General features: G+C 42.6%; 1 protein-coding gene across 2 annotated transcripts in view; it reads left to right on the top strand.

Moving 5' to 3' along the window:
• The window catches only part of RBM27 (RNA binding motif protein 27), a 2,498,992-nt gene that overhangs the window by 223,710 nt on the left and 2,253,386 nt on the right, over window positions 1-21,896 (top strand). For both annotated transcript variants that reach the window (XM_044064021.1, XM_044064022.1), the window contains exon 2: window positions 10,964-11,082. In XM_044064021.1, coding sequence (XP_043919956.1) covers window positions 10,964-11,082 — 119 coding nt within the window. The remainder of the gene's footprint in view (window positions 1-10,963; window positions 11,083-21,896) is intronic.

Here is a 21,896-nt window from a genome sequence, read left to right as displayed (position 1 = left end):
TGGAGTAAAAAGCCACTGATGTGAAGAGACTTCCTCTAGGAATCAACAGTGTTAAGTCCAACTGAAAAGCACAAGACACATGCAAGTACGACATGGTGCATGGACTATACCAACTGAATATTGTACACAAGAATTTTCCAGCACCTAGGAGGTTAGAAGAATATAAAATCCTTTATTGTGGCAACTGCAAAAATAAGTGCAAACCAGTTTCAGCAATAGTAATGCCTTCTTCAGTGCTGTAACACACAAAAAACATGATTCATTTAAATAATAAAACACACAATGAGAGTCATCTTCCTATTGGTTCATAACTAAATTAGCTAAGCTCATTAAGGCCAGGATTAAACAAAACACCTGTAGCCTAACAATCCAACTTGATTCTTTTTTATTCAAAATGGTATGCCATCCTGCTTTTGCACATCTTATTGCCCTGGACTTTGTCTGTAATAGTGAAGTTGAATCTAGCAGTGGTATGGGTCATATTTTGTTTAAAATAGTGAATTCGACATTCTTTTATTTCTAATGTCACTGAGGCGTTCAGTTATACGAAATCTCAGTGGCCGGGAGGTTTGTCCCACATAAAAGGCGGAACAAAATCAGGTTGCTAAATATATTACCCAGTCTTTGCTGCAATTTCCAAAAGAGCGGATCTGAAGCTGAGCTGCAGAACAGATTGTGTTGCTCTTGACCTGGATATGCCTGAGTATGCGTGGTTTACAAAGTACTCTGATGACATGTATGTGTATACATCTCCAGTGTGTATGATAAAGTTGTTTTAGACCCATTTACATTAATGGTTTAAAGAAAACGCACTGACATTAAACTTAAAATGTGCAGTTATGAGGATTGGAAGACTTTAGGTATAGTTGCCATACTATTGGGAAGGATAAAAATTAATGAGGATTGTAATACCCTGTGGATAATATAACATAAGTAAAATTCACTAGCCACATTTAAGACCAGCTATAGAATGGAAGCTTTTCTTAGTTGTTTGGGAACATTTATTGGTTGCGTCTGCTATAAAATGAGTCGTGGTTGTACCTTTATACACTTTATTTTGGGAACTTGGTAAGGTGCTGTCCTCTGTAAGAAGTAGCCAATAGGCTGAAAAGGATACAAAGGTGCTTTACTAGGATAATTCTAAAAATCTTATGAGGAAAGACTGGGCGGTTACAAACTGTGTGGGGGGAGTTAATCCTAGTACTTCAGCTTGGCCAGCTAAGAACTTGGTTATATTCAACTGGACGTATAAGAGAATTTAAGTACCTTTATCTGCACTTTTTTTAAAAAAAAAAATACAGTATTATACAGTATTTAATTTGATTTAAACTGTGTATGAAGGAGTGTTGAAGGAATTTTTAACTGAAGTTATTCTGCTCTTCAGTAACTTGAACTGAAGCTAGTGTTGGCTGAATTTTGTTATTTGCTAGTAATTACAGGTGTGGGGGTAGCCACATTCTTTGATTTCCTGTCCTTGCATATTTAAACTGGTGCATGTGAAATAATTCCTGCTTTAAAACTTCAGCTTGGCCAGCTAAGAACTTGGTTATATTCAACTGGACGTATAAGAGAATTTAAGTACCTTTATCTGCACTTTTTTTTTTTTTAAAAAATACAGTATTATACAGTATTTAATTTGATTTAAACTGTGTATGAAGGAGTGTTGAAGGAATTTTTAACTGAAGTTATTCTGCTCTTCAGTTATTCCCACCCACCCGCCCTGATTTTGTTTTGGTGTTAATCTCAGTGGCATTGAAACTGCCTGCCCCTCAGCCTGCCTCTGGGCCCATCTCATTTGCTCACTCAACTGAGTGCAGTGAGATCATATTCTGATTTCAGGCACTCCTACTGTGTACAAAGAGAGCATCTGGGAAATAGAAAAAAAAATTAAGCTTATTTCCTGCCTTTCTTGTTAAGTGGTACAGACTATTTGTAGGCTTCTGAGCCCCCAAGCCCTTCTGTGTTTGAGGGAAGCCTTCTAGCTTGTTTTTTTTTTTTCTTATAACTAGCCAGTTTTCTAGTTTCAGCACTCAAATCTGTTTCTTTGATCTCAGCACTTGTTCAGAAAAAAAAAAAAATTTCATTTGCTTTTACTGTACTTGTGTTTTTACCTACTTCTTTTTACTTTTGCATCATCTTAAAATACTCAGTTGTATTTATTACTGCTTGGTGTAACTCATTCTAAGCCTTTTGGTTTAAACACTTGGGCTTCGGACCAGTTAGTTGTTTTGCACTGAGAGGGTTTGTGGTCTGCACTGTTGTGGCAGAACAGGTAGCTTACATCCTTCTAGGTTGAGAACTGCTGATTGAGGGCTCAGTGTCTGTTATTCTAAAAGTGTATTAATTCTGGTTTAAGCACTTGGGCTTTCAAGCCAGTTATTTTACATTAAGAGGGTTCGTGGTCTGCACTCTTGTGGGAGGAGAGGCTGGACTCTGCCCTTCTGAGCTGGGAATTTCTGGTTAAAGGCTTATAGTGCATGCATATCTGAACTGTTTCTTACTGAAGTTGGTGCCTTGTTTGCTGTGGCATAGACTGGATTCGGGCCTGCTGGATCTAGCTTTGTTTGTGTAACTTGAGCACTAATCCAGACATTCTCTAAAGTATTCAATGGTATTTATTACTGCTTGGTTGTAACTTGATTAAAGTGTAGCTATCATTCAAGTCTTTTGGATTAAGCACTTGGGCTTCAGACCAGTTGTTTTACATTAGGAAGGTTTGTGGCAAGCACTGTGGTGGCAGGACAGGTAGCTTTCATCCTTCTAAGTTGGGAACTGCTGATTGAGAGCCCAGTGTCCAAGTGTATTAGTTCTGGTTTAGGCAATTGGGCTTCAGGCCAGTTATTTTACATTAAGAAGGTTTGTGGTCTGCACTCTTGTGGGAGAAGAGGCTGGACTCTGCCCTTCTGAGCTGGGAATTTCTGGTTAAAGGTTTATAGTGCCTGAATATTTGAACTGTATCTTACTGAAATTGGTTCACCTTGTTTGCTCTAGCATAGACTAGATCCAGGCCTGCTGAATCTAGCTTTGTTTATATGCTTGTTGTTTGTTTGCTTGTTATTTCCCTGGAAGCTAATTCCACCTAATACGCAACTTCTCAGCTTCTGTGGATCACTAGTGATATCTGCATTGCTTACTGTACTTATTTCCTTGTTTCACTTGAAAGAAAGTTACTGTTTGTCGTTTTTGCATTTAGTTACTTGTAACACATTGCACTCAAGTTACCTGGCACTTGCTCACTAAAGCAATTATATAAGTCAGCACTAAAAATTAGAAGCACTACACCCTCACTCCCCACTGGCCCTTGTTTTCAATTAAGGATTTCCCAATATTATTCTAGCATGTCCAAAGGTCAGTTGTCAATCTCCTCTCCGTCCAGCTGGTGAATCTGGGAATCTTGAGGCAATGTTATAACTGCCTCATGTACACAGACAACCCCCTCCTCATCACGCATAACACAAATACTTTGAGAGATGCAGCTATTTAGCCAAACTGGAGGCTGAGCTCTCTCAACTCAGGACTGGCAAGACCAGACAGGAGGAGAAGGCAACTACACACACCACAAAACCAGCCTCACATAATGCTACCACTCCACTGAATCAAACACATAAACACACAAAGACATACTCGGAGGCTCTGAGTAAAAATTTACCTAAACAGCAGAGGCCTCCAAAGCAGACAACCAAACAACTGCTACCTCAAGACACCCCACAAGCAACACATAAACCACAAAAGCAGCGTGCAAAGCAGTCACAGCCCTTAAGGCCAAATACAACACCAAACATACTTGTCATAGGTGACTCCATAGTCAGACACACTGACGTCCCACTCACCAGGCTGAACAAGGAGAGGGTCACAGTAAGCTGCCTATCGGGCTAGAATCCGCCACATAACACAAGCACTCGGGTCACTCCACGGCAAGTACAAATATGACACAGTCATTGTCCATGCTGGTGTGAACGACCTGAGACGTACCTCCCTGGACTACATGAAAAGAGACTTAGAGGAGCTCTCTGATTATGTAGCCCAGGCAGGTATGACCCTAACCCTGAGCAGTATCCTTCCTTCACCAAGACTGATGCCACAATATAGAGACAAGATGATCAGCTTTAACAATTGGCTTAATGTCTGGTGTCATTCAAAGGGGATCCAGTGTCTGTCTGCCTGGGATGACATGCTTGACAAGCCACGCTGCTTCAAGGGACGGCTTGCACCTGTCACCCTGGGATTCGGATATTGGCCAAGGCTCTTGCCACCCCCATAGTGCTTTTTTTAGGCAAGGCTCAAATTCTAAACCTACCACCCTAGAAAACAAAAATGGGAAGAAACTGAGGGTAATGCTGCTCAATGCCAGAAGTCTAAATCTCAAAATGCACGCACTCGAGGCCCTTCTCAGTATGGAGAACATTGATGTCTGTGCTGTAACTGAAACCTGGTTCAAGGCTCCTGAGAGCACCCGGCACTATTAGGTTTTACCTCATATCATGCGTTCGGCCCCAAAACCCGGACCACACCACAAAAGGAGGGTGTATCCATATTCATAAAGGATACCCACACCTCCAGGTTGGTGGCAACGCATAAGCTTCGGAAACCATCCAGGTGCAACTAACCATAGGCAAAACTGCTCTACAAATTGTAGCATGCTACAGGCCACCCTCTCAAACTCAGGAACCCCACACAGCCTTCCTGAAGACACTGGAGGGTATAAATGTATCTCCAAACGCCATCATATTGGGTGACTTCAACTACCCGAATATAGACTGGGAACATTACTCAAGCCCTAACTTTCTAGCCCAACGGTTCCTGGAGTTCATAAATTCAAATGCCATGGAACAGCTAGTCACTGTTCCCACGAGAGGAGAAAATATACTAGATCTCATTGTCACAAACATGGGGACAAAATGCTCCACACCAGAAGTATATCCCTCATTGGTGAGATCTGATCATAAACTAATCTCACTGGAAATCCACATCCCCCCACCCCAAACAAAAAGACCATAGTGAAGAACTTCTCTAAAGCAAACTTCACACTACTCAAGACTGGTGTGGTATCCTTCAAGGCCCCTGAGCCAGAGGAAACCACAACCCAAGCTGCGGAAGCCCTTACAAATGCCTTCTATGAACACCTCCAGGACTGCATGGATCAGGCAATCCCAAATAAAACCAAGACTCTTTCCACAAAGGGCAAACATCCAGTCTGGTGGACCCCAGCCATTAACAAACTTTACAATAAGAGGAGAAAGCTATTACATGATAGAACAAAATCCATAAAAGGGAAGTCACCCCTGATCATTATTGGTAAAAAATTACGAGCACTCATAAAATCAACTAAGGCCAATTTTGAGAGAAAAATTGCCATGGATTCAAAGGACAATCATAAGGCCTTTTTCAGCTATGTTAGGAACCTGGGTGGAAACTCCCAGATATGCTCAGAATTAGTCCAAAATGATACAAAAATCACTGAACCCACAGACATTGCCAACATACTGGCAGACAGGTTCAGTGCAAACTTCACCCCTCCCCTAAAGGAGAGATAACTATCCCAGCCGAGTGTAGCCTCCCGGACATCTCAAATGCGCAGGTGAAAGCTGCTCTCTCTAAAGCTAAAAACACAGCATCAATGGGACCGGATGGTGTCCCCGGCTGTGTGCTACACGAGCTAAATGAGGAATTAAACCCGCACATAAGGCAGCTGTTTAATCTCAGCCTTACCACAGGATATGTGCCCAAGGAGTGGCGTGCGGCAACTGTGGTCCCACTCCACAAAGGCGGCGCCTCTACGGACCCTGGTAATTACCGCCCCATAAGCTTAACAAGTCTAGTCTGCAAAGCTATGGAGAGGATCATAATGGAGCTCATAAACAAAGATATAGGGACTTGCACACATTGGACCCGACCCAGTTTGGCTTTGTCAAGGGAAGATCATGCCTTTTGAACTTGGTCGACTTCTTGAAAACAGTCACCAAGGCCATTGATGAGGGAAAGGCAGTCCATACAGCCTACCTTGACCTTGCAAAGGCTTTCGACACAATACCCCACTCGGGTATTGTAGAAAAACTTACCAGCTTAAATGTAAACCCATATGTCACAAGATGGGTTGCAAACTGGCTTAAGGACAGAACCCACAGGGTTAGAGTTGCTGGCGCTGTGTCAGACTCCAAGCCAGTCACAAGTGGTGTCCCACAGGGCTCGGTCCTTGGCCCCCTATTGTTTGGCATCTACTTCTCAGAAGTACAGGCCAACATGGGAGGACTTTGGCTGACAAAGTTTGCAGACGACTGCAAACTGGGCGCCATAGTGGAAAGTGTATAGGACACGGATATCCTTCAGAAGGGACTCACAGAAACAGATAGCTGGTGCCAGAGCCATGGCCTGAAGTTAAACGCCAAAAAATGTATAGTCATACCCTTCGGGAAAAACAAGGTAACCCCAAGCTACCATATAGGTGGCAATCCACAGAAGAGGTTATCAGGGACCTGGGGACCCAGGTTGACAGTGGCCTTTCTTTTGACACTCACATTGCTAAAGTGGTTAGAAAGACCTTCTACATTGCCCACCTGATCATGAAGGGATTCACATCCAGATCTAATGAGGTCATTGTTCCCCTGTACTCTTCACTTATCAGACCAATGATCGAGTACAGTGCCCCATTCGGGATGTATCTCACCCGACATCTGCAGCAATTGGAGAGACCCCAAAAGTTCCTCACCAAAAGGATAAAGGGACTCCAAAATCTGTCATATGCTGCCAGATTGAAGAAACTCCAGCTCTATTCAGTCGCATACCGTCTGCTCAGAGGTGACATGTGCCTGACATACAAGGCCATGTCCAACCCGGAATTAATGGACATGCTCCACCTCAAAAAATCCAAATCCACCAAAACCACTAGAGCAAGCGACTTAAACCTTAGCACGGATATAAATAGGACGTGCTGGAGGGATAGATTTATCACTCAGAGACTCCCTATGCTGTGGAATAAAATCCCGGTCCATGTGAGGCAGAGCACCTCGCTGACTCTGTTCAAGAGAAATCTAGACCTGTGGATGGGAGATCGTAGGTTTACCCCGGTAATCATATCTGTGTCACTGCTGGACAGAGGCACGACAAACTAATGGGCACAGTATTTTTTCATATAAGGGGTGGCGTAAGCCACAAAAATTTGGGCTAGGCTTATAAATGCCTTAGGGCAGATAGCCTAGTATAAACCTATGAACCTATAAGTAAAGCGTGTAATTATGAACTTCTTTTCAAACTGACAGGTTTAAAAGAAGTCTGAACATGGAGTAAGGACTGTAGATTTTTTCTCAAGACCTTTAAAATTAATTTGTTAGAATAATCTGTAAGCAGAATAAATTGCCAACATCTACTAGATAATGAGGTAAGTGATGTGTTGCTATTTTATTTGCTTTTGTTGACAGAGAAAGGCTGTCTGGCAGTTCAAATGCCCATTTTCAGTGGAGGCCTGGGGAGAAAAGCTCCAATAAATGACAGAGGAAATCCCCAAACACTGGACTGGACCCAAGTTGGCTTTGTCAAAGGGATGTCTTGCCTGCTCAAACTGGTGGACTTCTTTGGGAATGTCACCAGGGCCATGGATGAGGGTAAAATGGTACTTCTAGACCTGGCCAAAGATTTTTTCTATGGATCATAGATGAACTTACTACATTTGACATAAAACCTTTTATCAGCCGGGTAGCACACTGGCTCATTGACAGGACACGTGAATCCACTTCCTTTAAGAAACCCATTACTAGTTGTGTCCCACAAGGCTTAGTGTTGGGATCCCTCGTGTTTGGTGTATACCTCTTTGAATTGAAGGCCATAGTGGGGGCCTGTGGCTCACAAAGTTCACCTACATGTTTAGTTGTGAGGAATCATTCAATGCCAAAATGATGTTGACATCTTACAAACAGGCATAAAAATAAAAGAAAAAAGATTGGTTCCAAAACCTTGATATGAGACTAAATGCTAAAAAATGCTTAATCATACCCTTTGGTAAATCGGATATCCCTGCAGATTATAATATTGATAGCACATTCCCTAAAAGTAGTGACAATGGTGAGGGACCTAGAAACACAGTTAACAACCTAAGCTTTAACCACCAGGTAGTTATGATAGTGACGGGGAATCCATCGGTGTGGCTCAACTTATAAGTTAATATATTTCATCAGGGTCAAAGGTAGTCATAGTGCCATTGTACTTGGCCCTCATTCACCCATAAGTGAGTACAGTGCTCCTTTCTACATGTACTTAACAAGGCACTTAGACCAATTGGAGCAGCCCCAGATGTTTCTCACTAAAAAATATAAAGTGTAAGACATGTTATGTGGTCTGACTAAACGCCCTATCCTTTTACTCCATCTCATATTATTTATTATTGAGAGATGATTTATGTCTGACCTACAAGACATTCTGTGGTTTAGCCCTCGTGAAAATGTTACATATTCACAAGAAAAATTATACGAGGCTTACTAGTTCCATGGATTTGAGTCTTATTTGTGGCTCTAACAGAACTTGCTGGAGAGACAAATTCATATCCCAAGGACTACCTACCGTGTGTATGGCATAAACTTCTTATCTTCGTAAAACAAAGCCTGTTCCTCACACTTTTCAAAAGGAATGTGAATAAATGGATGGGAATCGTAAATTCACTCATGGGTTACTGCCAGTGTTCCTTATGAACAGAGGCGGTCTGTAAAATGACTCTGGGCTCCAATACCCAAAGACCCACTACTCTGATACCACTCCACCCCATATCTGGAGAATTAAGATATAATATTGTTGTATCCTGGGTATTCATGGCTAGGCTTGTAAAGTCTCTTGTGCCTTTAGCCCAGTAATCACTTGTAAACCTATGGAAACATGGATAGAATTAAGTTCAGAAGAAAAGTGGTGAACAAACATTATTTAGAAGGTATTTCAAAGCAAATGGTCAGCAAACATTTTTGCAAAGCACATTAGATTAAGGAAATACATATTTTTAAAGATGAGTAGAATTAAAAAAAAATACTACATTTAAAAACTTGTGTAGTATTCTTAGTGGACATAAGATTGCATACTTCAAACTGTAGGTGTGGTTCAGTTGTGTAGTTAATTAGTTGCTAGGTGATATTTTTAGGGCAGATTCCAATTGCTGAAATTTATTTAAAACCCTGATATGGTTTGGAAGTTAGTTCCAGGCCTTGGCGATGGCGACAGAGAATAGAAATCATTAGTAGATTAGCAAATGTTTTAAGTTCCGAGGATCATGGGGTTCTATTTCACACATGCCATTGGATCAGCCTATTGATGCAGGAATCTGATAGCATGTATTAGTGAAGTAGCTAGTGCTGGAATGCTTAAAATATGTTCGAGAAGTAGACAGGATTCAGAGTATGGGTTTTAGTTCAGGGAAATGAAACCATTTTTTAAAAACTTTTTATTGTGAAGTTAAGGCTACTGTATATGCTGCAGTGGAAAAATGCCTGTCTTGGGAAAAGTGCTCAGAAAGATGCCTTGTTCTTTTCCTTGTGTTTTATTTTTTGAACTAATTTATTTTTAAAGGCTATTGTTTATATGAATAAAACATGATAAATATATGTAAAATATTTAACACCAGATTATTAATATTCAGCACCTTATTAAAATTATATATTTAACATATTACTTATATTACATATTAGTAACATTACTTGCGTATTATCACAACCAGATTTTTGCAGTTGCGAAATGCCCATAGTTAAAGAGAAACGAGTGCATGAAACAATTAAAAGAGCTATTCAAAGTCCTTACTGCTGCTGAAAAACATTAGTTTAGCTTCGGGAACAGCAACAATACAAAAAAGTCCTCTTCCTGTTTAGCATGCATTACAGACGCATGCTTATCATGGCTGCTGTCATACTAATGAATGGAATATTTTGACTGTGAAGAAGGAATCCTTCAGATAAGGAAAACAGAGACAAAAAAATGTGGCTTTGGTAAACTTTTTATTTTAACAATGTTTTAATTGGTCTTGAAAAGAACCATTGAATTAGTATTGCTTTTAAATTGTGAGGGTGGATGATGTTGACAGCTGATTCCGTGGTCATTTTTCTATGAAAAACTTGGTAAGACTGTTTTTGATTTGTGAAGGTGGCATGTTCTGACAAAAACACATACTACTTCAGTGATCATTGATTTTATTACTACTATAATGATGTTGATAGTAAAAGAAAACTACCGAAAGAACTATGTGGTGGAAAATTGTCAGCAATTACAGTCAGTATTGTTGGAACGTGCAGCAGGTGGACTTGAAATAATAAATATGCTTGCGGTAAAGTGCTGTAAGAAACATGAACACTGTTTTTTACATTTTGTTGATATAGGTAAAGAAAACACACTTGTGGTATAAAAATAGACATTCTACAACAGTTTTACAACATTAACTAGCATATTTAATGATCGTGAAGCAACCGCTATTGCCGTTAAAAATCTGGTTGCGATAATATGCAAGTACCCTAATTTTAATGTTTTATAAAAAAAAAAAAATTCACTACTGTGCCAAATATGACCTTTTTTCCCAGTGCACATCTTCATTAAATTATCCCATATGATGTAGGCAGTCTTACATTTATGTAAATGAAAAGTGATAACAAATGGCCAAAGTTTGTTTTTCTATGTTTTTGGTTATCGACATCTCAAGCATAATTAAAAGTGCTTGTTAGCAATTTATGTTAGCAGCAAGTAAAACGTTTTTATTTTGATAGAATGAAAGAAGGATTCATTCCAAATAGCTTCTACCAAGTTGTTTTGCTGATGATTTTTATTTGTGCTTTACTAAAAAATCTGCAGTAAAACCATGTTTTTTTTTTCATCTTTGTAATCATAACTCCTGTTACCGTCCAGGCATGATTTCTAAATGCAGTTTGAACAAGGCATGTCAAATTTATATGACATATTGAAATGAGTAATGTGCTTCTCTCTCCCACCTTTTTTTTTCCTTTTCTAGCTGTGATGCGGACCCAGTAGCTTTATCAAACTACGTTGTTGCACTAGTGAAAAAGGACAGACCAGAAAAGGAACTTAAGGATTTTTGTGTAGATCAGTTGGATGTATTTTTGCAAAAAGGTATGCATGTATTTCTTTTTTTCTATTTCTACTCTTGAAAATTGTAATACGTCATTAATCAGTGGACATCAGGATGCCAAATATGCATTGTGCATTTTTATGCATTTTTTTAATGGGAAATGTCTTTTGACTTTGATTGTCAATTTAGAAAGAACAGAAATACCTTATTTACTTCAACAGAGCTTCATACATATCAAGACCACAGACTGACTTTTTATTTTTAAGCGCAAGTTTATTGTATCCTGTTGTGAAGTTATTACTTGCAACAAATTTTCAAAAACTTATTTATACATTTTAAAATAACAATATTAATCACATCCACTTAATAAAAATAGTAAAAATAAAAAGAATAACCCACACAACAGAGAAAGTAAACCTGTAACCTTGAGGGTAGTGAGTTAAGTTAGAAATGCCCACAGAACCTCATATAAATATAAAGATAAACCTTATTTACTTTTACTTATTATTGCAGGATGTGTCTTGTAACTATTTTAATGGTAGAAGTAATTTAATTTAATGTCATTTGCATAATCATTTTTACTACCATGTAGATGCGACTGTTTTGAAGAAGACCATTGGCCGTGTAGATAGCCTGCACATTTTTGTATGTAATAAGTCAGATTTTTAACAGGCAGTTTGCAGAACTTTTGTCTCCTTTAGTAAGGAAGGAATGGAACAGTTAAAACAGTTATGCAAGTTACTTGCTATTATAGTAGATGTTTGCTTCGTTTATTTTTTTTTTTCCACGAGAGACTGCGTTAATAATTGGTGCAAGGACAATGGCCTCAAATTAAATGTGAAAAAATGTAGCATAGTTCATTTTGGTAAGCAAAACAGTAATAAAGTGGTTTCACTTACCTATAGGAGATGCATCCCTCCAATCAGATACTGTTGTAAGGGATCTGGGTACTGTTACTGAAAATTCCTTATTTAATCATAATGTCTCTACAGTAGTTTGAAAAGCCTTTTATCTGGCCCACCTAATTTCCAAAGGCATCTCCACTAGATCCAAAGAAGTCTTAATTCCTCTTTACTCATATTTTATCAGATCCATTATTGAGTATAACTCACCTTTTGGCATGTATTTGTAAAAACAGATCACACGACTTGAAAGACCTCAGAGATTATAAAAAGACCATTGACTTCAAAAATCTTATCAGGTGAGACTGGCAGCACTCTGTTTTAAACTCTATTACAGACTCCTCAGTGGAGTTCTTTGTCTAGCTTTTTGTGCTGTGAAAGATCCTGGTAAAGGGGAGGCCGGTCTAGGGCTGGGGATAAGCATCCTTATCGGTCCTTTTGAATTTTGTTAGTTTTTTTTTTCCTCAAGTTTTAGCTTCTGGTATTTAGGCCCTGCATCTGAACAGGTTTCTGCTTGTTTGCATGTCTTGCAGCACCGTGCACTACTGCGCAATTCTGCTGCAAAGCAGAACAGTTAAATTCAACAAATTTTCACTTAAAACCCAGGCATAAATATCCATTTGCCTGGCTCCTCTGTGATGGTTTCTGAAAAGCCATCCCTAGTGACAACAGTCTTCAACCTAGCATTATGGACAGTTGGACTACCCTTGATGTTCATCGTGCATACAGCTACAGTCATTACAGATGGGTTATCCTGCCGTCAGGCGGGTCCTCGGTCGGCCGAATTCCAAAGTCTAGGTCCGGCGTCGGTTGTCATCGCTTCCTCCCTGACGTCAGTGCGGCAGGGGTACAAAAGGGGCAGCCGACGCCATTTTCCCCAGTCTTTCTTGTCGCGCGGTGCCCGAAGCAGAAGCAGTTCGCAAGTGCCAGTCGGCCAGCTCCTGAGATTTACTAAAGTATTTCAGCCAAAGTCTTCTTGAAAGCTAAGTACCCCGTTGGGGAAACTTTTCTTGCCTCAGACCGATGTCAGACAAGGTTAATAATTGCATTTCTTGTGGGAAGCAAATACCGCGTAAGGATTTCCACTCTTTCTGTATACCTTGCTTAGGCCCAGACCACGACGTCTCGGCCTGCCGTTTTTGCGCTAGATTCAACAAGCGCACTATTAAGCGCCGGGCGGAGTTCGCCCTTCATTATTTTGGCAAAAAATTTAATTATATCATGTCGTCGGATACTCCAACTCCAGTTTTGAGCAAAAGACGCAAAGATAAAGACCGACATCCGAGGTCCGCACCGACTACCGAGACCACGCTTAGGCCGACTACCGGTTCTCAGCAAGGCGCCTACGCAGCCCCTGAGTACCGATGACACTTCATTACCGGTGACTACAGTACCCGAGTTCGCAGGCTCCTCGGACCCCGTTCCTCCTGCAGATACTGACGCCACTCTTGGCGGGGAAACTCAGAATTTAGACAGGCCTGCCATTTCTCAAGGTGTCTTCAGGCCTTCCTCCTTCTCTATTAAAGCTTTCACTAAATCTAAAGCAGCCATGAAATCCAAAAAAACAGGGTCCTCAGACCTCCTCTGAAGGACCCATGCCTAAAAAGCAAATGCTTAAAATGGCTGAGGATCTGATTACTCTTATCAGGGCTTCTCAACCCCCCTCGGACAAAAGACCCAGATTAGAGGAAGACTACCCTTCCTCAGATCGAGCTTCTATTACCTCAGAACACTCTGAGGACCAGGATTACGCCTATTCACCTTTTGAAGACTCTGATGCTGAGGAGTCTATTCCCTCTGTCTCCCCCCCAGAGGACTACTCTTTTGGGGAAACCCTGCATACATTGAGGGAACACTTCCACTGGGAAGGCCAAGATTACTCAGATTCCAAGAAAAGGCTCAAGGAATTTCTTTTGCTCCCCCAGCATAGGCCCCTGGCTATCCCTCCTGTTTTGGATATATTGGATGATGTGTACACAGAAGCCAGCCTTAATCCAGATTCTTTACCTACAGCTCCTGTTAAACCAGACCGGTATTACCGGGTTCCTGATTTTCACCAGTTCCTATATAAAAGCCATACTGCTGACCCAGAAACTATTTCACAGGGTCCCAAGGGAATTAAGGCCTCTGCTGCTAAAAACCCACTACCTTCAGAGAGGGATTCCAGAGCTTTAGAAAGGTGGGTGAGAAAGGTGTACACTTCGGCCACTTTAACTATGAGGGCATTAAACTGTCAATTCCACATGCTGAAGTATCAACAGTTTTTGTTATCTCAGTTGAAAAGCAAAATGGCACAACCAGAACAACCAGATTTAAAAGAGTTGCAGGATTTGTTGCATGGTGCAGAGCAAGTGGGTAAACATACCTTGCAGTGTGGTTTCGATGCTTTAGAGGCCTCATGTAGAGCTGCTGTTACAGGGTCTGTTATACGTAGGCATGCTTGGCTCAAAGAGCAAACCTTACCAGATCATGTCAAGGCTAAATTATTAGATGCACCTCTTCAAAAAGATGTATTGTTTGGAGTTAAAGCTGAGGAGGTACTAAAGAAAATGGAGGAAAAAGCGAAATCAGTGCAAACAGTTAAGGATTTCCTGCAGGTACATCCTCCACGTTTCAGCAGAAACTGGCCTTCAAAAAATTGGTCCTTTCCAGCCATGGACAGACCTCAAAGGGGCAGATACAGATGCCCTAGGGGTAGAGGGCAACCTCAAGGATCTTTCAGAGCCAGACAGTGGCAAGCACCAACCCCAAGAGGTGGAGAAGACAGATCAGTCATTTAGAAAACAGACACAATGACTTCCCCCTACACCTGCCAAGCAAAGCTTTAATGGCAGCACCTTTGGGCGGAAAACTGGCATTATTCTCAAAAAATTGGTATATTGTTACAAAAGACAAATGGATCCTGGACATTATAGACAGAGGCTACAGATTCCACTTTCACACCCTTCCAAAAATGAGAGGCATGCCAAACCTGCCACAAAATCAAAGGGCAGAGGCACAAAAACAAATTTCCGCTCTCATGAACATGAAAGTGATTCAAGAGGTACCTGCAAAAGAACAAGGTCAAGGGTTTTATTCCAGACTATTCCTGGTACCAAGGAAAGACAAAGATTGGAGACCTATCTTAGACCTATCCATCCTAAACACATATCTACAGGTGCCAAAATTCAAGATGCTCACATTACAGCAACTTCTTCCCATGCTGGGCAAGGAGTCTTGGCTGGTAACATTGGACCTCAAGGAGGCATACCTGCATGTCCCTATCAGACCAGATTGCAGAAGATACCTCAGATTTCTTGCAGGTTCAACCCATTACCAATTCTCTGCATTGCCCTTTGGCTTATGTACTGCGCCCAGAGTGTTTACGAAATGCCTGGCATCAGTAATCACCTTCTGCATACTACAAGGAATACAACTCTACCCATATCTGGATGACTGCCTGATCCAAGCGGACAGCAAGGACATTCTATTGCAGCACCTGGCGTTTGTAATAAAACTGTTGAACTTCCTGGGATACACGGTCAACAAAAGGAAATCAAAACTAATACCCTCTCAACAAATAATTTTCCTGGGTGCCAGCTTGAATACAACCATCCAGATGGCCTACCTCACGCCAGACAAACAAGGGCAACTGTCTCAATACTTCAGCAAAATGGCAACTTTCACCAGACTAACTGCAAGGAAAGTCCTGCAGGCTCTGGGATTCATGGCATCTTGCATCCTACTAATCCCATGTGCAAAGCTGCATATGAGGAAACTTCAATGGTACCTAAAAAACTTATGGTCTCAACACAGCCACAGCTTGGAAACAATTATACCACTCATTCCATGTCTTCAAAAGGAATTTTTGTGGTGGGCTCAAGCATGCCAAAGAAACACAGGTCTCCCGTTCTGTATACCTCAAGCAACTCAAATCATCACAACAGACGCCTCAGATTACGCCTGGGGAGCACACATAACAGATCAGTGCATTCAGGGAAAATGGTCCCAAAAAGAGAAGCACCTGCACATCAAAAGGAAATGCTAGCCGTGCAAAATGCCATTATGACCTTCAAAGACCTACTGCATCCAGGCCAGCTATTGATAAGGACAGACAACACCACAGTGATGTGGTACATAAACAAACAGGGGGGAACTCATTCATACCCCCTGTGCAGGCAAGCCATGACCCTATGGAACACAGCACTGGAATTGCAAATTCAACTACAGGCACAATTCCTGCCAGGGAAGGAAAACACACTGGTAGACAACCTAAGCAGAAATATGACAGATCCACACGAATGGAAGTTGCATCCTCACGTTTTCACAATGATAACTCAGGCATGGGGACAGCCAGACATAGATCTCTTTGCTTCCCACAGAAATTACCAGTTGAAAAAATTTTGTTCAGGGACCTATCATCCACAGGCCTGGAAAGTGGATGCACTCTCTTTCAATTGTATAACATTGACAGTTTATGCCTTCCCTCCTCTTCCTCTGCTGCCCAAGGTTCTATTAAAAGTCAGAACAGAGAGGCCGCAAATGATTCTCATTGCTCCAGACTGGCCAAGACAACACTGGTATCCGCTCCTGAAGAGCCTGACACATTCCCCACCATGGACCCTACCTCTAGTACCTCTTCTGTTGTCCCAGCACAACTACAAAACCCTTCACAGCCAGCTCAAAACCCTAAATCTAGCTGCATGGAGAATTCCTTGATTTCCCAACAGACTCTCCTCTCCAAGGAGGTGCAGGATGTCATCTTGGAGGCAAGAAGACCTTCTACTAGAAAAGCCTACTCCGCCAAATGGAAACGATTTTGTGCCTGGAATCAAGAAAAGGGCCAGAATCCCTGGGTAATAAATATACCTCAAATTTTACAGTACCTAGCTGAGATGTTAAACAGTGGACTTTCCTTCTCCTCCATCAAGATCCACGCTTCAGCCATTTCTGCTCAATACAACACAGATCCTCCTTTATTCTCACATCCTCTCTTAAGGCAGTTCCTCAGAGGGACAAAAAATATGAAACCCCCAAGGAAACCTCCAATCCCTGCTTGGGACCTCAACTTCGTATTGGAAAAGCTGACCCTTCCTCCCTTTGAGACAGCATCTTCAACAGAACTACAATACTTGTCATGGAAAACAGCCTTTCTTCTGGCTATCACCTCAGCACCCAGGGTTTCAGAGCTACAGGCCCTCATGGCTGCGCAACCATTCATCATTTTCCATCAGGACAGAGTTTCCTTACGAACCCAATCCTACCTTTATGCCAAAGGTAGTATCCAGTGTAGCCTTGAATCAGACTATCCACTTACCTACCTTTTATCCAAATCCACAAAACAAAGGGGAAAGACTACTACACTCCTTGGACATTCACAGACCACTTTGTTATTATTTGGACAGGACAAAGCCATTCAGGAAATCCGAGCAACTCTTTGTGTCCTATGCTACAGGTGCTCAAGGAAAGGCTATTTCCAAACAGACAATTTCAAAATGGATAGCCCACTGCATACGCTTTTGTTACTCATTTCATGGAAAAACTGTGCCTGCATGCATCAGATCCCACTCCACCAGGGCCACAGCTACCTCTGCAGCTTTCCTCAGGGGGGTTCCTACCAAGGACATTTTGGAAGCAGCCACTTGGAGTTCAGTGCACACTTTCTCCAAGCACTATCACCTTCCACTATACTCTAAATCTAGAGCGGGTTTTGCCACAGCAGTCTTGCAGGGCATCCTCGCTCCTCCTAGTTCCACTTAGTGCTTATCACCCTTACTTAGCTTTGGGATTCTTCCCATCTGTAATGACTGCAGCTGTATGCACAATGAACATAGTACAGTTTTGTACCTACCATAAATGTAGATGTTCGAGTGCTCATACAGCTGGAGTCCAGGTTACCGTCCCTCTTAGGACAGGCCTTATGACAAACACCTTATCATACAACCTATTTGGGGTATTCTGTTATGGTGTATTTGCTTGCAACTACTGTTTTTTGATTATTCTATTTTACATGTTTACATAACTTTATGATGTTAAGTTGTCAATCTCGCCTTCATTCTTGCTGGATGGGTTCGGAGCCGATCCTCGGCTCCGACTCGGCCACTTACTAAAGCTTGAGAGCTTATTTTACCAGCTCGAGGCAACCCTATATCCCATGATGCTAGGCAATAACTCCCCAGATCTCGTTTGCCGCTTTTGCTTGCGAGGTGCGTTTTTTTACCAGCTCCTGGTAAGTCTTAGAGATAGAGTGTTCAGTCACCTTTTTTGAGAAAAAAATTCTACCTAGTTATTTCTTTAAATAGTTAACTAACTACCCTTAACTTTATTACTTTTTTATACCTCCCTTTTTTATCCCTTATATCCCTCCCCCTCCAGTCTTTTAGGTTAGGCCTTAAGCCTGCCCCTTTCCTGTTTTTTCTTAGGGATCCTGTGGAGTGTTTGGGTGTGTCAGTATCCCTATTAATATTTTATTGTCAAGTTCTAATTTTCAGGAGTGTGTGTGTTTTTCTGCTACTGTTGTGTAACCCTCGACACTGTTATGTCGAAGGAACCTAAAGAAGCTAAGGTCTCGGGCTTTAAGAAGTGTGACTCGTGCTGTCAGAAAATGTCTCTGACAGACGGTCACACGTCTTGTGTTTACTGCCTGGGACACCTGCACCTGCAGGACTCTTGTTCAGTATGTCATGCATTCAGTCCAAGAGTCCTGCAGGAGCGCAGGAACAAACTGATATTTAGGGCTTGTTAAAGCCCGAGGGCTCCCCGACTAAGTCTGCGTCAGGGAGGCCCTCAAAGCCTGCAAAACAGTCGGCTCCAAGTACTAAGCCTTCGGCTGCTGGCTCCTTGTTTGTGCCTGGATCGGCTCCAGCTGGAGCCGATCCCCTTGAATCACAAGTTCTGGTCTCGGCACCACTCGGTGCCGATACCTCCGAGTCCTTGCTTGTGCTGTCGGCTCCGGCCGGAGTCGACGTGTCTTCGGCTCCGTTGGCTACGTCTAAGAAGAGGTCAAGATCCCCTTCATTGGAGTCCATCCATTCGGCTCCGAGATCTCCCCTGCTCTCGGAGCGGAGCCATTGGAGCCGATCTTCTCGGTCGTCCAGACTTTCAGATCACGACCTTGAGAGAGTGGTAAGTAGGCTATTAAAGTCTCAGGCATTGGCCCAGATGATCTCTAGCCCGTCTCATCAGATGGTGGCTATTTCGACTACACCTATTTTTCTTCCTTCGACTCTCCCTCAGAGTTTGGAGCTGGAGCTCCTTGGAGCCGTGACTGTTGCGTCGTCGGAGCAGATACCTCCCCCTTTGGCTCCTTCGTCCTCTGCTCCGATCTCCTCCTTGATACCTTCATTGGAGGGATCCGGGTGCCTGATCTCTCTCGTCGGCTCCGAGGGGGGCGAGTGGCATCGGACCATTGTCCGACCCCGATGTTCATCGTGCATTACAGCTGCAGTAGTTACATATGGGTTTTCAGCCGGCAGGCGGTCCCTCGGTCGGCCGAATTCCAAAGTCTTGGTCCGGCGTCGGTTGTTGTCGCGTACTCTTCTGACGTCAGGAAGGCTAGAGTATAAAAGACACAGCCGACGCCATCTTCTTCAGTCTTTTTTGCCGCGCGGTGCCCGAAGCAGAAGCAGTTCGCAAGTGCCGGTCGGCCAGCTCCTGAATTACGAAAGAATTTGGAACCGAAGTCTTCATTAAAGCTAAGTACCCCGTTGGGGAACCTTTTCTTGCCTCAGACCGATGTCAGAAAAAGTTAATAATTGTATTTCTTGTGGGAAGCAAATACCGCATAAGGATTTCCATTCCCTTTGCATACCTTGTTTGGGCCCAGACCACGACGTCTCGGGCTGCCGCTTTTGTGCTACCTTCAATAAACGCACTATCAAGCGTCGGGCGGAGTTCGCCCAACACTATTTTGGCAAAGCGTTTAATTATAAAATGTCGTCGGATACTCCGACTACCGCTATGTCCAGAAAACGCAAAGAAAAGCACTGTCAGTCGAGAACTGCGGTCTCCACCGACACCACGCCGAAACAAGCTCCACGTGGGCCGGTTTTCAGTGAGACGCCTTTGCAGTCCCTGACTACCGACGACACTCCCTCGGCGGGGTCTTCTGTACCTGAGACCGCTGGTTCTTCGGTCCTTTCCCAAACTACTACCGAAGCACCTGTTCATGTCGAACCCACCAATGTGGATAGATCTACATCCACTCATGGTGTATTTAGGCCTTCATCTTCCTTCTCCATCAAGGCCTTTACAAAAGCAAAATCAGCCAAGCAACTTTCTAGGCCTGCCTCACAAGGCCCAAGACCTGGGCCCACGCCTAAGAAGCACATGCTTAAAATGGCTGAAGACCTGATCACTCTTATTAGAGGCTCACAGGCCCCTCCTGACAAGAGACCCAGAGTAGAGGAGGATTCTCCTCCTTCTGACCAAGATTCCATTTTATCAGAACATTCTGATGCTGAAGAACAGTCTTATTCTCCTTTTGAGGATTCGGATGCAGAGCAGTCCATTCCTTCTGTATCCCCCCCTGAGGATTTTTCCTTTGGGGAAACTTTACACTCCTTGAGAGCACTTCCATTGGGAAGGCCAAGATTTTCTGATTCCAAGAAAAGGCTCAGGGAATTCCTCTGGTTACCTCAGCATAGGCCCCTGGCTATTCCTCCTGTTTTGGAGGTTTTAGATGATGTATACTCGAGGCCTGTTTAAATCCTGATTCTCTGCCTCCTGCACCAGTTAAGCGGATAGGTATTACAGAGTTCCTAATTCTCATCAGTTCCTCTATAAAGGCCATAATGCAGATCCTGAAACCATTTCTCAAGGCCCTAAAGGAATTAAGGCTTCCACGGCCAAGAACCCACTACCTTCTGAATGGCAATCTAGATCTCTACAAAGGTGGGGAAAGAAAGTTTACACCTCGCCCACCCTTGCCATGACGGCCTTAAACCGCCAGTTTGATATGATTAAATATCAGCAATTTCTGTTATCACAATTAAAACAAAAATGTCACAACCTGAACAACCAGATTTAAAAGAGTTGCAGGATATGATGCATAGTGCTGAGCAAGTGGGCAAGCACACCTTACAATGTGGTTATGATGCACTAGAGGCCTCCAGCAGATCAGCCGCCACTGGAGCAGTCATTCGCAGACATGCATGGCTAAGGGAACAAAATCTTCCAGATCAAGTGAAAGCGGAAATTCTAGATGCACCATTACATAAGGATGTTCTTTTTGGTGGTAATGCTGAGGATATTTTACGTAAAATGGAAGAAAAGGCAAAATCTATGCAGACTGTCAAAGCTTTCTTACAGGTTCAGCCACCAAGGTTCAGCAGGAATTGGCCATCAAAAAACTGGTCCTTTCCAACGACTGACAAAGCCCAAAGGGGCAGATACAGACGCGGAAGGGGCAGAGGACAAACCCAAGGATCCTACAGAGGCAGACAATGGCAATCACCTACACCAAGAAGTGGTGACGACAGTGCACAGCAGTACAGAAAGCAAACTCAATGACTCCCTCATTTCCATGCCAAGCAGAATTCAACTGGCAGCACCTTTGGGAGGAAAACTGGCACTATTTGCAAAAAATTGGCATATTGTCACAACAGACAAATGGATTCTGGACATAATAAACAGAGGCTACAAATTTCATTTCCACACTCTTCCAAAAATGAGAGGCATGCCAAACCTACCACAAAATCAAAGGGTAGAGGCACAACTACAAATTGCAAAGCTCCTAAACATGGGGGCTATACAAAAGGTACCTACGCACCAACAAGCACAAGGTTTTTATTCAAGGCTTTTTCTGGTGCCAAGAAAAGGAAGCGAATGGAGACCCATTCTGGACTTATCCATTCTCAACACATTTCTTCTAGTGCCAAAATTCAAGATGCTCACTCTACAGCAACTCCTTCCCATGCTGGGCAAGGGGTTTTGGCTGGTAACATTGGACCTCAAGGAGGCATACCTGCATGTCC

The sequence above is a fragment of the Protopterus annectens genome, chromosome 2.part2 (genome assembly GCF_019279795.1).
Source record: "Protopterus annectens isolate FY-2018-M chromosome 2.part2, PAN1.0, whole genome shotgun sequence".
Taxonomy (NCBI): Eukaryota; Metazoa; Chordata; order Ceratodontiformes; family Protopteridae; genus Protopterus; species Protopterus annectens.
Note: the sequence above shows the minus strand (reverse complement) of the source record. Positions and strands in the feature narration are given on the sequence as shown.